General features: G+C 41.8%; 4 protein-coding genes across 5 annotated transcripts; 1 reads left to right on the top strand and 3 right to left on the bottom strand.

Moving 5' to 3' along the window:
• Positions 1-7: 7 nt before the first annotated feature.
• LOC143214397 (U5 small nuclear ribonucleoprotein 40 kDa protein) lies at positions 8-1,647 on the bottom strand. Its single transcript, XM_076435425.1, has 6 exons — positions 1,440-1,647; positions 1,232-1,361; positions 844-1,157; positions 481-753; positions 234-399; positions 8-155 (listed from the first exon to the last, which is right to left on the bottom strand). Exons 1-6 carry the CDS (start codon positions 1,551-1,553, stop codon positions 100-102), a joined length of 1,053 nt encoding a protein of 350 aa, XP_076291540.1. The 5' UTR covers positions 1,554-1,647; the 3' UTR covers positions 8-99.
• A 110-nt stretch (positions 1,648-1,757) lies between these two features.
• Muc (dihydrolipoamide S-acetyltransferase muc) lies at positions 1,758-4,920 on the bottom strand. Of its 2 annotated transcripts, XM_076435406.1 has the most exons (7): positions 4,786-4,920; positions 4,078-4,232; positions 3,617-4,014; positions 3,160-3,530; positions 2,637-2,936; positions 2,435-2,563; positions 1,758-2,343 (listed from the first exon to the last, which is right to left on the bottom strand). In XM_076435406.1, coding segments are annotated over exons 1-7 (1,476 nt in total). In that variant the 5' UTR covers positions 4,908-4,920; the 3' UTR covers positions 1,758-2,342. The 2 variants fall into 2 exon arrangements, with proteins under 2 accessions (XP_076291521.1, XP_076291520.1); XM_076435405.1 differs by having other exon boundaries at positions 1,758-2,563.
• Positions 4,921-5,128: 208 nt separating this feature from the next.
• LOC143214408 (uncharacterized) lies at positions 5,129-6,599 on the top strand. The gene is made up of 5 exons (XM_076435439.1): positions 5,129-5,265; positions 5,329-5,696; positions 5,864-5,951; positions 6,016-6,202; positions 6,276-6,599. The coding sequence occupies exons 2-5, from the start codon at positions 5,549-5,551 to the stop codon at positions 6,357-6,359; spliced, it is 507 nt and encodes a 168-aa protein (XP_076291554.1). The 5' UTR covers positions 5,129-5,265; positions 5,329-5,548; the 3' UTR covers positions 6,360-6,599.
• Positions 5,628-12,734, bottom strand: LOC143214414 (integrin beta-nu). Its single transcript, XM_076435446.1, has 12 exons — positions 11,406-12,734; positions 10,263-10,507; positions 9,746-10,031; positions 9,469-9,633; positions 8,752-9,204; positions 8,221-8,383; positions 7,978-8,144; positions 7,299-7,471; positions 7,018-7,220; positions 6,814-6,926; positions 6,642-6,736; positions 5,628-6,561 (listed from the first exon to the last, which is right to left on the bottom strand). Exons 1-12 carry the CDS (start codon positions 11,562-11,564, stop codon positions 6,414-6,416), a joined length of 2,370 nt encoding a protein of 789 aa, XP_076291561.1. The 5' UTR covers positions 11,565-12,734; the 3' UTR covers positions 5,628-6,413.
• Between the last annotated feature and the right edge of the window lie 134 nt (positions 12,735-12,868).

Here is a 12,868-nt window from a genome sequence, read left to right as displayed (position 1 = left end):
AAAAGGGTTTCATGACATATGATACAAGTCCTTAAACTATTTTATTTTTGTACATGGTCTTACATATAAAATTCATCGAAAATGGAGCAGAAAGTTTCATTAAGAAACCTCAATTTCGCCTAGGTATATTTGTTTGTCACTGGATCCGGAACAAACTGAAAGAAGAGATATGTTAGGATCACTGTTCACGCATGAGATTTAAAAGTATTTATTATGTAATGCATATATATTACCGATAGGTTCCTTAGGATGAAAATCAATGTCATTAACAGACCCATTATGGCCAGGCAATTTATACAATATCCTACGACTTGTAGTATCCCAAATATAATGAAATCTATCTGATGATCCAGCTGATACTTTGCTGCCATCTGGTGACCATGCACACCTCAGGAGATTCTATCGAATAATTATTCGAATACACAATTATTTGCGATAATTACTAAAATAATGATATAAAAAGAAAGTTAGGAAGTAAACCTTTTCAAAGTTATGCTGATGACCCGAAAGGATTTTAACACATCGCTCATAAGGAGCGAATGGTCTCACATCCCAAATTCTTAATGTGTTGTCCATAGCATTAGAAAGTATGTATGACCCATCCGGACTTAAACTAAGTCCGGTAATGGTGTCAGAATGCCCTTTGAGTTTATAAAGGACAGCATTCTTTCTTAGATCCCATACTTTTATATCATTGTCGATTCCACCGCTTATGACTTGCTCGGCTGTGTCGTTAAATGTAACAGCTGAGACCTGAAACAATAACAGAAATGAATGAAACTTAAATTAACGATCTTTTATTTTATTCTAAGTAAAATGTACTCGAGCCTGGTCTTAAAATACCTGGTATGTATTGTTTAAGGTATAACATTGTCCTCTTTTCCTGGGATCCCAGACACGTATCGTACTATCGTCGCTGCCAGAACAAAGTTGAGTAAGGCCTCTCCTTGCGCCAGAGACAGAGTTAACAAAAGAAGTGTGGCCTTTAAGCTTCTTAATTCTGGTTCCAGCAACTATGTCCCATAAACCTAGTGTCGTATCTGTGCTAGCAGTATACAAGTGACTGCCGTCGGGACTAAAATGTAGCTCCATAATTGCTCCGCTGTGTCCACTCATCACAGAGATGTTTTCGCATTCTCCATAAACACTCCAAATAACTGAAAATTTATTGATTAACATTTACTATCAATTTACGAGGCGACTCGATGCATGCTTCAAATTCGTAACATACAAATTTGTCGATCGAATCCAGTGGAAGCAAGGTATTGTCCTTCTGGATGAAATTCAAGAGAAAAGATATCACCCTGATGTCCTTCCAAAAGCATAATTGGCGCGAATAATGATGATGTTCTGGGAGGACCCTGTGAAACGTGAAAAACATTGTTGGGAGAAAAGGTGGACGAAACATTATAAATTAAGGTTAAGTACGACACACATACATTTTGCACGACCGCTTTTTCTCTGCTGCTGAAGACCACCTCATTTTTCGTCCTCTTCGAAGCAGGAACTAGAGCTAAAATATCATCCCCTTTACGTTTGTCTAAGATCGGCATTTTGAATAACTATACGCGATTTTATTTACAACGCTTGTACACACGCTGTTGACAGATAAACAGTTTTGTCAGATGGCGCTACGATCGTCTTATTTTTTATGAAGACACTGTTACGTGAATCTTTAACATAAAATTGAATAATGTTGACTAAGGAAAAAAAGTTGTAATTTTATGGGCAGTGTGACTATTGCGAAATCAAATCAATTGAATTTGAAGTTATAGTTTATTCAATATAATATACGCATTTATAGTATATGTATGTATTTATTTACTATAAACATTTTGACACATTTCGTTATTTTCTTCTCAGTGTACCCTAACTAACAATTAAATTCTGCGTTTACATAGGAGGGCCATAATTACATCTCATAAATACACATATTTACAGGTGGCCACTACTATCGCAGGGGAGGGAGAGATTTTTGTGGTTTCTCAGATACGATTTCAAGATACAAGGTGTTTCGAAGGGAGTCGCAAAAAATTTGAAAACGATTGCTATACCGCTTCCTCGGCTACGCTGATATTCTGATCGCCAGCCCTTTACTTTACATTCTGTGAAAAACCACATGAAAATTTCTACATCGTGTAAAGAAACGAAATTCGTCATGATATCCGTGACGACACGTTGGTCCAGAGGTCGGAAGACGCGTCGACCGGAAAGGAAAGATAATGTGCCCGCAATAAAGCTCGGATCCTATCAGAAATCGTTAATTTGCAAATGTGTAAAGTAACACGACTCAACATCGTACTATACACAAATATACAGGACATTCATCATCACCTTTTGTACCTGAACAGAAGAACGTTTTGTGTTTTTTCTTTTTCGTGTATTCTGCGCTTATTCAAACTACGTCATTGAACACTTTAACGGTCGAACTTACTACAATAGCATGTTTGTAGGGTTCTCCAAGAAGCTCTTAAACGCGGATAACCATTGAGCACCGACCGCACCGTCCACGGTACGGTGGTCGCAGCTGGCAGTGACGGACATGTACTGGGCAGTTGTAAATCTACAACAGAAATGATTGAGAAGACAAGTTCTTTTTCATTTTTAAGGAAACCAATTTCACAAGGAATGCTTACCCTTGGTCATTCTTGGCAGGTATTAGTCTTGATTCGGTGGTACCGACAGCAACGATTATGGACTGAGGCGGGTTTATAATGGCGGAGAAGTTCTTCACGCCGAACATTCCCAAATTAGATACCGTTATGGTTCCACCCTGGAATTCTTGTGGCTGAAGTTTTCCTTCTCTTGCCTTCGCGGCTAACGCTTTCACGTCTTTGCTAATTTGAACTACACCCTTCGTATCTGCGCCGAAGACTATTGGTGTAATCAGACCATTCTCTGTGCTAACAGCCACGCTTACATCGACGCTATTGTATCTAAAAGAAGAAGATCACGCATCTTGTATTAGCGTGAACACTATAATGTAATATCGGAGACATTAGACTGCGGATACTTAGACTCGCGAGTACACGTCCGAAATTGTAGACTCTAATTGATATCCTGAAATATTTGGATCTATCCACTGCTTGAAATTGCATCTACATATTTTGTCATAAATGCATAAAATCCGCAGTCTAGATACAATACAGGGAAACTTACTGTCTAATGACGTCGCCCAGCCAAGAACTGTTGCCTTCAGGAACCTTTTTGCAGGCCATTGCTATCGCTTTGATAATGATGTCGTTTACACTGACCTTCACCTTTTCTTTCTCCATCATTTTATTAAATTCTGCTCGCATCGCTAGAGCAGCGTCCATTTTCACATCTACCGATAAATAATAATGTGGGATAGTCTGTTTGCTTTCCAGAAGACGTTTCGCGATTACTGCTCGGATATTGGACACAGGCACATCCATTCCACCTGGAGCACCTATTGCCATTCCAGGTTGGATAGCACCTGCGGCTGCTGGTGCAGCGCCTGCTAAGTCTTTAGATGTTATAGAACCATACAATCCAGATCCGCTCAGACCCTGCAAGAAACGCAATTAATGTTGATTATTGCAAATAAGTATGCTAGAAGTCGTTGATGAATAAACCAAGAAACTTTGCAAATCACCTGTAAGCTCAGGCCTTTCTCAGCAGCGAGCTTCTTGGCCAATGGACTAGCGTATATTCTCTCTCCAGAGGATGCAGGCAGTTTGGCAGCTGCAGGCGACGGCGGTGCTGCAGGAGATGGAGGAGGAGTAGATGGTACTGCGGAAGGAGGAGCTGCCGGTGCAGCAGCAGCGGCTTGTGGCGGTGGAGCGGCAGGAGAGTCATCTTTGAAGTCTTTGAAAGCAGCTACACTGGCCTCGTCCGGAACAATTATACAAACAAGCTTGCCAATCGGAACACTCTTCGTTCCCGCAGCCACAAGAATCTTTGCCAGGTAGCCTTCCTCAGGAGTCTCGAAACCCATTGTTGCCTTATCAGTTTCAATTTCTGCTAGCAGGTCACCTTCGTTCAGCTTGTCACCTAAAATTAAGTACAACCATTGTAAGAGATTATCGATTAAACACAATCGATTGCTCATCTCACCTTCTTTCTTCTGCCAGCTGACAATGGTGCCTGTTTCCATGGTAGGAGACAGTGCAGGCAGTTGTACTTTGACATGATCGGGGTAATCCGCATAAAACCTGAACTGCTGCTTCCATGGTGCCACAGTGAGGCGTACATTATTATGAACTTGAATCCTGGATGCAAATAAAGAACAGCTTTAATAAAAGATGCAATTGCAATAAAAATTAAAAACTTCGGAGAAAGTATCTGTTAGTATATCTGTTAATTTTTTGATATATGTATGCTGCTATGTTTGAAATGTCTCCGTTAATACTCGCGTATACGTATGGTGCAGTGCCAATAGGAAATTGGAGCTCATTCAAGAACTCTTATTCATTAGTGTAGCATGGATCGGGCAGAGTGAACATTGCTCGTACACAGAGTAAAAGGTGGCCTTGACTGACCACTTGATTCAATGTTAAATTTAATTAGAATAACATGATTCTTTGTAATTAGATCACACAAGATGCGATGTAGGGAGTGGCTGGATTATAATCAGATATCAAGTGGAAAAGCAGGAAACGGTGTTCGCGACATAGTGTGTCTATATAAGTAGAATGAGACGGTCGTCAGACGTGGTTGCAGAAAAGATAACCTTAAAGGCGAACAGCGATCGAACTATGATTCGCGCAGGGTCGGAAGATTTTACAGAACGATGAAGTACGATAGTGATGTTAGAGGAAATACCTTTGAAGATGTTTTCTGTGAAGACATCGTATGACCACGGATCTCACGATGTTCGTCCGCACGGAACTTCGTAATATAGCGCGTGCCAATTCATTACGTAGACTGCTCGTGGTTCGTATCATAATCTCGGATGATTCGAAGGTTCTTTACTACCTTTTACGTAGCAAGTCGACGGGAATTCGATGATTCGGTGAAAGTAGGTTCGGTTTAACACCTCGCACGGCGACGTCCACGAGCGTGTCAACGGTGTGTTAGGGGTTATCACGGAATACGACTAGAAACGGACGATACGAACACCGAATTAGAGGTCGTCTGCAAGGTCACGTGGCTTTGAGTTTAAAGGTGCTTTTTCTAAAGGGGGGGAATCATGACTGGCGGGTACTGATACGCGCACGGGGAAACACTGTGGCAAAGAGATACGAATAATCTATGGAAATGATTTTCTGTCGCGAAAAAATTCCGACAATTATCCTGGCTAAGGTTAGATGACTCTGTGACCGATAGTGTCATTGGTGAAATAAAACGAACACTGTTCTCTTCTAGGAGGAGAAACTGCTTGATCTACGCGCGATCTAGCGTAAGCGGTATTCACAACGCCGATCGGAACTTTTACCGACGAGGGCGAGGGCGACGAGGCTGTCTCTACATTTTGAATTCCCGCTTCTTGACGCGCGACCTATGTTTGAATATTTGAAAAAGTTTGAGAATCGACTCTTCTAATAAACGTGTATAAAATCTGTACGCGGAATTGTGGATTATTGGAATGATGAATAAACGTGGCCAGAAAACACGTGGTCCGAGGAAGAAAACTGCAACAACATTCGGTGAAGGGAAGTTCACGTTTGCAAATAACGATACGTACGAAGGAGAGTATAAAATGAATTCTGGAGATCTCACGCTGGTTAAACAAGGTTATTATAAGTATATTGTATAAAAATTTAATTTACAATTACTATTTCTATGTGTAATTTATCATTTATATATATAATAAAAATTGATGTAGATTATATGTATATGTCATTTAATTAACAAGTGTTAGAATTATTATCTAACTTATAATTATTATCTAACCGAGTAGGTAAAGGATTGTACACAACCGATGATTTCGACAAATACGACGGTGAATGGAACGATGATGTATTCGCCGGCGGTGTAATACACATTCGGTAAATATGAGTTAATTATGTGTTCGATGTACATAAATTGTTAATTAGACCTTGGTGGTTTTAGCTATAATAACAACGCCGAGTACGAAGGTAATATTGATTCAAATGGGATCATGGCCGGCCCGGGAACTTATGTGTTCCCTGACGGATCCTCTCTCGAAGCAGTTTGGTTCAATAATTCGCCGTTTATGGACATTATTTATAGAGAGCCCCTTGGGTACAAGTGGGTGCTTCATCACATGTCGAGAGAGGTAAATGCAATTTTCAAAATGTGTCTATACTGATTCTCCACAGTTAAAAATAAGACCGTGGTCTTGCTTACAGACGATGACATTTTCACCTGGGAACCACTTTTGGGATGATATGCTTTATTACCAGAATACCATCGATTCTACTGAGAATGCATAACTTCCCTCGTTTCATCGCTCGATAAATTCACCGTAATCCTCGTTTGTACTATACTTAATCCTCTTTGTAATATAACGACGGGACCTTGTATTTCGATACAGCAGATCTATACAATGGATTTTCGTTCAAACTGTATACGGTTTTACTTTGTTCTAGCTCGAACTTTTCGTACTCCCTTTTATCCTTTATGTTGATATATATTCTGTACAATTAAATTATGGTCAATAGACGTGCCAAAAATTCTCTCTTAGTTTGTTTAATTGGATTTTAAGAGATAGTCACCTCCAAAATATTATGAACACTAATCCAAGAACTACTACTGCAGCAACGATCCCGGAAGACTTCATCATCGCTGCTAATGTCCTATCGATGCATGTCTGATAAATTTAAATAGACAATATACGTTAATAACGTTATTGCTCGCGCGTAGCATGCTTCTTTAACCATGCATTACCTTTTTTCCAATCTTCAGCAAAACGCTATTATCTTTCTGGAACTCGTATATGTACGGTATTTCGCATTTCATGCTCCCCTTATTAGTCTCCACGCAACAGTAGGAATCGTGATCTATTACAATTCAAGAAAGGCTTTATTTATTGATTTAACCCTGAGGAATCGGGTGTAATATCTATAATAATATTACCCGATCGTTTCTTACTTTTATCAATGAAGTCCACTACCAAAGTGCTGTAGTCAGCCACATTCGTCCGACAATTGTAGTCGATCCTCTGTGGGTCTTCGATGCTAGCGTTCACGCATCCATTGTAGAGCGTACAGATTTGAGATTTCCGACTGGAGTCCGAACTAACCGATGACTCGCAATACTTGCCGCGATAATGAATGTTGTTGTCGATCTTGCACCTGGATGCATGATATACGATTGTATTATTCATCGTACAGAATTCATGTATGTACGTATAGACGATCAAATATACGAACTGGCATTCGCCGCATTCGCAATCTCCGTGACCAGAACAGACGTCTTCGCTTCCTGGAGCCATGCAAAGCTCTATCACCGTTGAGCATTCACATGCATCACCTTTCCAATCTGGCAAGCATCGACAGATACCGCATTCGCATGTTCCCCTATTCCCACATTCTATTCCGTCGAGCTAGCAACGAAAAGTTTGTTTGAGGGTGTACTCTGGTTTTTCATTTTCAATTTTGTCATTCTTGCATTTTCTTTAAGGGGATAAACTCGTTCCCAGGATTGCAAGGATACGGCTGCGCCTTCTCATTTCTCGATAAGTTGCCCTCAAATGTTCTATTTTTACGTTTACGAGGCGTAATTTGCATTATTTGCCAGCATATAGCTATCGCAGCTTTATGAAAATAGCTACATACATGCGCAGTTTTACGCTTTCGAATAATGCAAATTACGCTGTCGAGTTATGCAAGTTACGCCTCGTAAACATAAAAATAGAACTTTTGAGGACGATCGCGGCTTGGATTGATCTTTTATCTAGCGCTTTTGACTACTGATTATCGAGAAATTATTAGGTGCATCCCTCACCCTTGCCCCCCCTTAAAACCCCCTTAAGTATAAGTGTTGTAGAATACGTGTGCAAAAGGATTTGTTTGAATTCATGAAATGAACGTAGCTCGGCTTCGCATTTACCATTTTGCATGGGATACACTCGCAGAACCGGCCCAAATAGCCGTCGTCGCAGGAGCAACTGCCGCAAGTGCAATCCCCTTTGTTGGAGCACATTTTCGTTCCGCCGGGAGCCGTGCATTGCTGCTTGTAGTCTTTCGGGCTGCTTTGGTCACAGTCGCAATACTCACCTGCGAAATTGCCGTTCGTCGATAATAAATCTACTCATCGTACTCACGCCAATGAATCGATTCACGAATTTCTCACCGGACCATCCGAAATCGCATTTGCAGACACCGCACTCGTCGAAGCCATGCACGCAACGCGAATTGTCGGAGTCCTTGCACCTGCAGCCGCATAAGAGTTCAACGTCGATCACAACTTCGGAGGCTTTGGATGCGAGCGCGTCTTCGATAACGACTCTTTGTTTCTGGAAAATGTCACAACGATATCATTAGTGGTGCAGGATCCCATTTGCTCTTTCAAATAAACTGCCATAAAACGCATTGAGCAGTGCTATCAGCAGCAACAAAGCGGTGGCGATCGTTAAGGACCAGGATCTAGCGGTTGCAGCAACTAAGGAGCATGCTGTCGCGGTTGCCATTGTTCAGGAGAGAGCCTGAGGTAAACTGCTGAAGAATGTCGCTACAGTCACTTAGCTAGAGCAGACTCTTCCCTCAAGCGGTTGCTATGTGTTCAGTGCAAAAGTTCCCGCCGGATTTCTTGTATTTTAATGCGAAGTCGGGCACGAACTTTTACACAGACCTAATAACTATCGCAATTTACAGTTTCACTTGCCAATAGACTCTCGTTCCTCGGACACTGGTCGAACGAAAGCACCACCTTGAAATCGTAAAGCTTGCCCTCCTCTATGCCCCCGCACTCCTCCGTTTCGATTTCATTTTCTTTACTACAATTGGAAAAGTACTGCATGCGAAGCGGACCCGTCGAGTTGTCTCGCAGCACGACCTTTGTGATGAGGTCGTGATAAGAGCTTTTGATAATCTGGAGGATGTTCGAACTGTCGTTAGCCAAGGTGGCGACTCGCGCTTTCTCTTCCAACAAATCAGCAATGAACTCGTACTCCTGACGTCGCTCCTCCGTCACGGCGAATATCACATTGACTTTGTTGTCCTTCAGCAGCCTCGACACCTCCGCCAGAGACGGATAGTCGAACGTCGTCGACATGGTATACATTCCGTCCTTATTCAGGTGACACTTGAAGTCTGAACGATCCACGGTGCCGGTCAGCTGAAAAGATTTCCGGCGTCTTCAATCTCGGTTCGTTATTACTAGACAGCGAACCTTTATGCAAAATACAAATTTTGTACCTGAATTGTAACAAACCGGAGTGACATAGAAATTTGAAAATGATATAAAAATATTTTTAAATTCGTCTAATGAATTTCATGTCCTAAATTACACGTACTCATTTTCGTCATAAATGCGTCAAATCCGCTGTCTAGTTATTACTCTTTGAGTCCCTCCTTCTGACAAAACAGAGTACACCTTCACCTTTCCGTCTCCAGCGAAATGCAAAAGCCCGTTGGTGGCCATCAAGATAATCTTCCGAGCCTGATGAGCCCAGCCAACTCGTTCTGCGCAGACTATAGCCTGCACCACACCGTCCATCCCTGCCTCCAAATTGTCCACGTTCCCTGTAATAGGGCTTTCGTGCACCTGAAAGGAAAAACAACAGAAATTTAAAATATCGAAGATAGCGTTGACCACGAAAGTCCACGTGTCCTTCTAGCTCTTCATCATCGTTCCTCGAGCGACCTTAGAAGCGTACCTCTTTAATAAACCGCTGAATGTCGTCGGTAAGGCTCAGTCGATGCTGGAACGCATAGAGCGGAGCACAATTTTTGTGCTCGCTCTTGCAAGGATTGTTCTCCTGGCCTGGGAACAGGATCGGCATCAGAGGCTTGTCTGCGTAGCTGCCGAATGCTAGACGAGAGTTGTTGGTGAACATTCGCAGCGTGTTCGTCATGTTCCAGCCTAGGTTCTCCAGGGTTTGCTTGTCGTTCTGCATCGTCAATGTCAGGTCCATCAGGTAGTATAGATCTAGAGGATAGTTCCTGGAAGAACGATGGGGCTCTTAGAAGGTCAAGTACGACGGACCATCAATAGACTGCGGATCTTTAGATCATAAAAGACAAGACCCATATAGACAATTCTTTTAATTTTAGCAAGTAAGAGTTCTTAAATTATTTTAATCTTCACACAATTTTAAATCGAATCAACTCAATTTTTAAATCCGCAGTCTAATCATCACTGACGTAAAGTGTCGAACACTTGTGGAAACGCACTTGGCTGGCTTGTATCTGAGATTAATCACTGTCTTCGAACGAGGTTCAAGTCTCACTCTGACCTTCTGCGGCCTCAGTTGTATGGGTGCCTGGTCTGGCTCTTTAACGTCCTGAAATTCGTTGTTCTCCAGCAATTCCATCGATCCTTTCGAAGCTGTGCGGATCTCTGCGGGATCGCAATGGAACGCCTTCAGACTCTCCGGCAAGTTGCATCTTGGTTTGCCCACCGTCGAGTTCGAGTACGACTGAGAAAATGGGAACACGGTGTAGGTGTAGGGGTGCCCGACAATGTTGGGTACATACCTGATGGGGAGGGGTCGAGACGAGTCGGGATTCTCGAATGTATGGGGATTATTGACAATTTTCGGGATCCCCGAGAATATTCAAGAATCTATAATATATTTGGTTGGCAATTAAATTCGCGACCTTTCGTTTCGTAATTCTTTTATTGTATTCTGTCGCTCATTCAGCGACCATTCCTTTTGAACTGTATATCATTGGAAAGCTCTGAATTCTGCGATTAATTTGATATACAATAATCGTGCTTAAAAAATATATACGAATAATTTTGCTTGAGAAATGTGGAGGTCGCGAACTTAGTTGCCAACCTAATATAATAAAGAAAAATCCCAACAATTGTCGGAAATCCGGGAATTATCGAGAACATTCGAGAATCCTGCAATGGCCGAGAACCCGTCCGATCCGCCATTTTCGTATTCCTGCACATTTCCGGAAAACAGGATTTTGATCACTGTTTCTCGACGAGCACAACTTCGTTCGAGTCATCACTCGCATTGTTCCTACTAATAAAGATTTCGATGCGTGACCTAGTTCTCTGAAGAAAATATGTTTATGGCATCATGCAGTTCTCAAGATAGCTTTCCGGGGTACGCCGCGCCCCGTATCTCAGAGGAATTATTTTCCCAACACGCGATGTTCAGTATCTTCGACCTCCTGCTGAAGGGATTAACAGTGAGAACTGTATTTTTATTATTTCCATTTTCCATCACGCGAAAATAGTCCCAGGTGTACAATGAGTCAGTTCTATACAACTAGCGAAAACAGTTCTCCAGAGATCTAGATATTGCGACTTGTCGTTCTTTATGCGTTTCAACGTGGTAGAGGAAATTCTGAAAGTGTTACCCAGTCGCTGCACCACGCGCAGGACGAGCTGATCTCTAAGCAACTGTCGCAGGTGTTCTGGGACACGCAGAGTTTCATCAGCTTGGTGTCCAGGGCTTTGAGACCGTTCCATCCGAGGATCAGGGTGCTAGCGAACAGCAACGCTTGGGAAATCCGCATTTTTGTTCCTCGTGATATAGATGAAAATGATCCGGGCACACTTTTAACACACGTTACGCCCTCTTGGTGATGGGGTGTAGTGATGGTTGGCGAAATAAACGGTTCTCTTATTTTCGCATCACCGGTATGAGATCTAACACGGAATTGGCACGAGTATCGGGGCTAACGCGTCCGCTATCTGCGGTATTGATAACGATAAACGACGATTCCGTTCGGGAAATAGATGTAGATGGCGGCTATCACTTCGCAGTATTTACAAAACCTCCGATTTTATCTTTCACGCGAGTGCGAGCCTCCCGTCGGCCAATCGAACGATATCGACTGTGAATCAGCAGCGGTCTCTGATTACTATTGGCTTGGGCTACCTTGACCATGGATTGAAAATCACGATCCTCCGAAATTGTATCACTGTAATAATTTTTTATCGTTTTACCATCGGCGGATGGCTACTAGAGCTTAATGTATTTATTCCAGGCGCGTTCTTTAAGCGGAATATCGCCCTCTGCGTTTCTATATAAATAAATATTTTCTAGTATATGTATAACATATAAAAATCGGAAGGACCAATTTATTAAAATATTGTGCAGATTTTAATGCAGAATTTTTGTATCATTATAATTCCAGCGTTGACAAATTTATTATTCAAATGGGATAAGTAGGGTAAATGTTTATTGCATCCCGAACCACCTGCCGCTTCGAAAATTGGTCAATCACGTCACGAAAGTCCACTCGCTTGAATGAACTGTGGTGACTAACGTGTCTGTCTGCCATACATCATTATCTTTATAGAGAAGGTAGAAGACTAAGTAGAGCACACACCAAGGTGCAATCGTTATCTCAACACGGTGGTCATGTCTGCTTTTCTCATAAACGAATGTTTCTTCTACTTTCATACATGTATAAATTTCCAACATTACCCTCCTTTTTTACTTATTTCGAAACACGGAACTAATATTGACCCAGAGGTACTCGTAAATTTACTTTTAATGATACTTTAGTGATCTTCGCGATGATTGCCCCCCATTTGCGAATGACGAGCACTTGTGAAACGACGAGTCGCGTGTGGCTCCATTATCGCTTCATTTTGTTGACATAGTAATTAGGTGGAGTACGGACCGAGTGCGTACTCTCATTAATAGGATAGCTATCATTATTGTACTGGACTGTGGATAGCAACAGGTGGCAATTGCATTTATAAAAATTGCTTTTCCCATCTATTAGGTCAACGCAAAAGTTCATGCTTGATAAAAGAGTCTTGGCAATAAAAATAAAACAAAAACCCCTCTTAAATTAAAAAATATGAA

Source organism: Lasioglossum baleicum, chromosome 12 (assembly GCF_051020765.1).
Source record: "Lasioglossum baleicum chromosome 12, iyLasBale1, whole genome shotgun sequence".
NCBI lineage: Eukaryota > Metazoa > Arthropoda > Insecta > Hymenoptera > Halictidae > Lasioglossum > Lasioglossum baleicum.
Note: the sequence above shows the minus strand (reverse complement) of the source record. Positions and strands in the feature narration are given on the sequence as shown.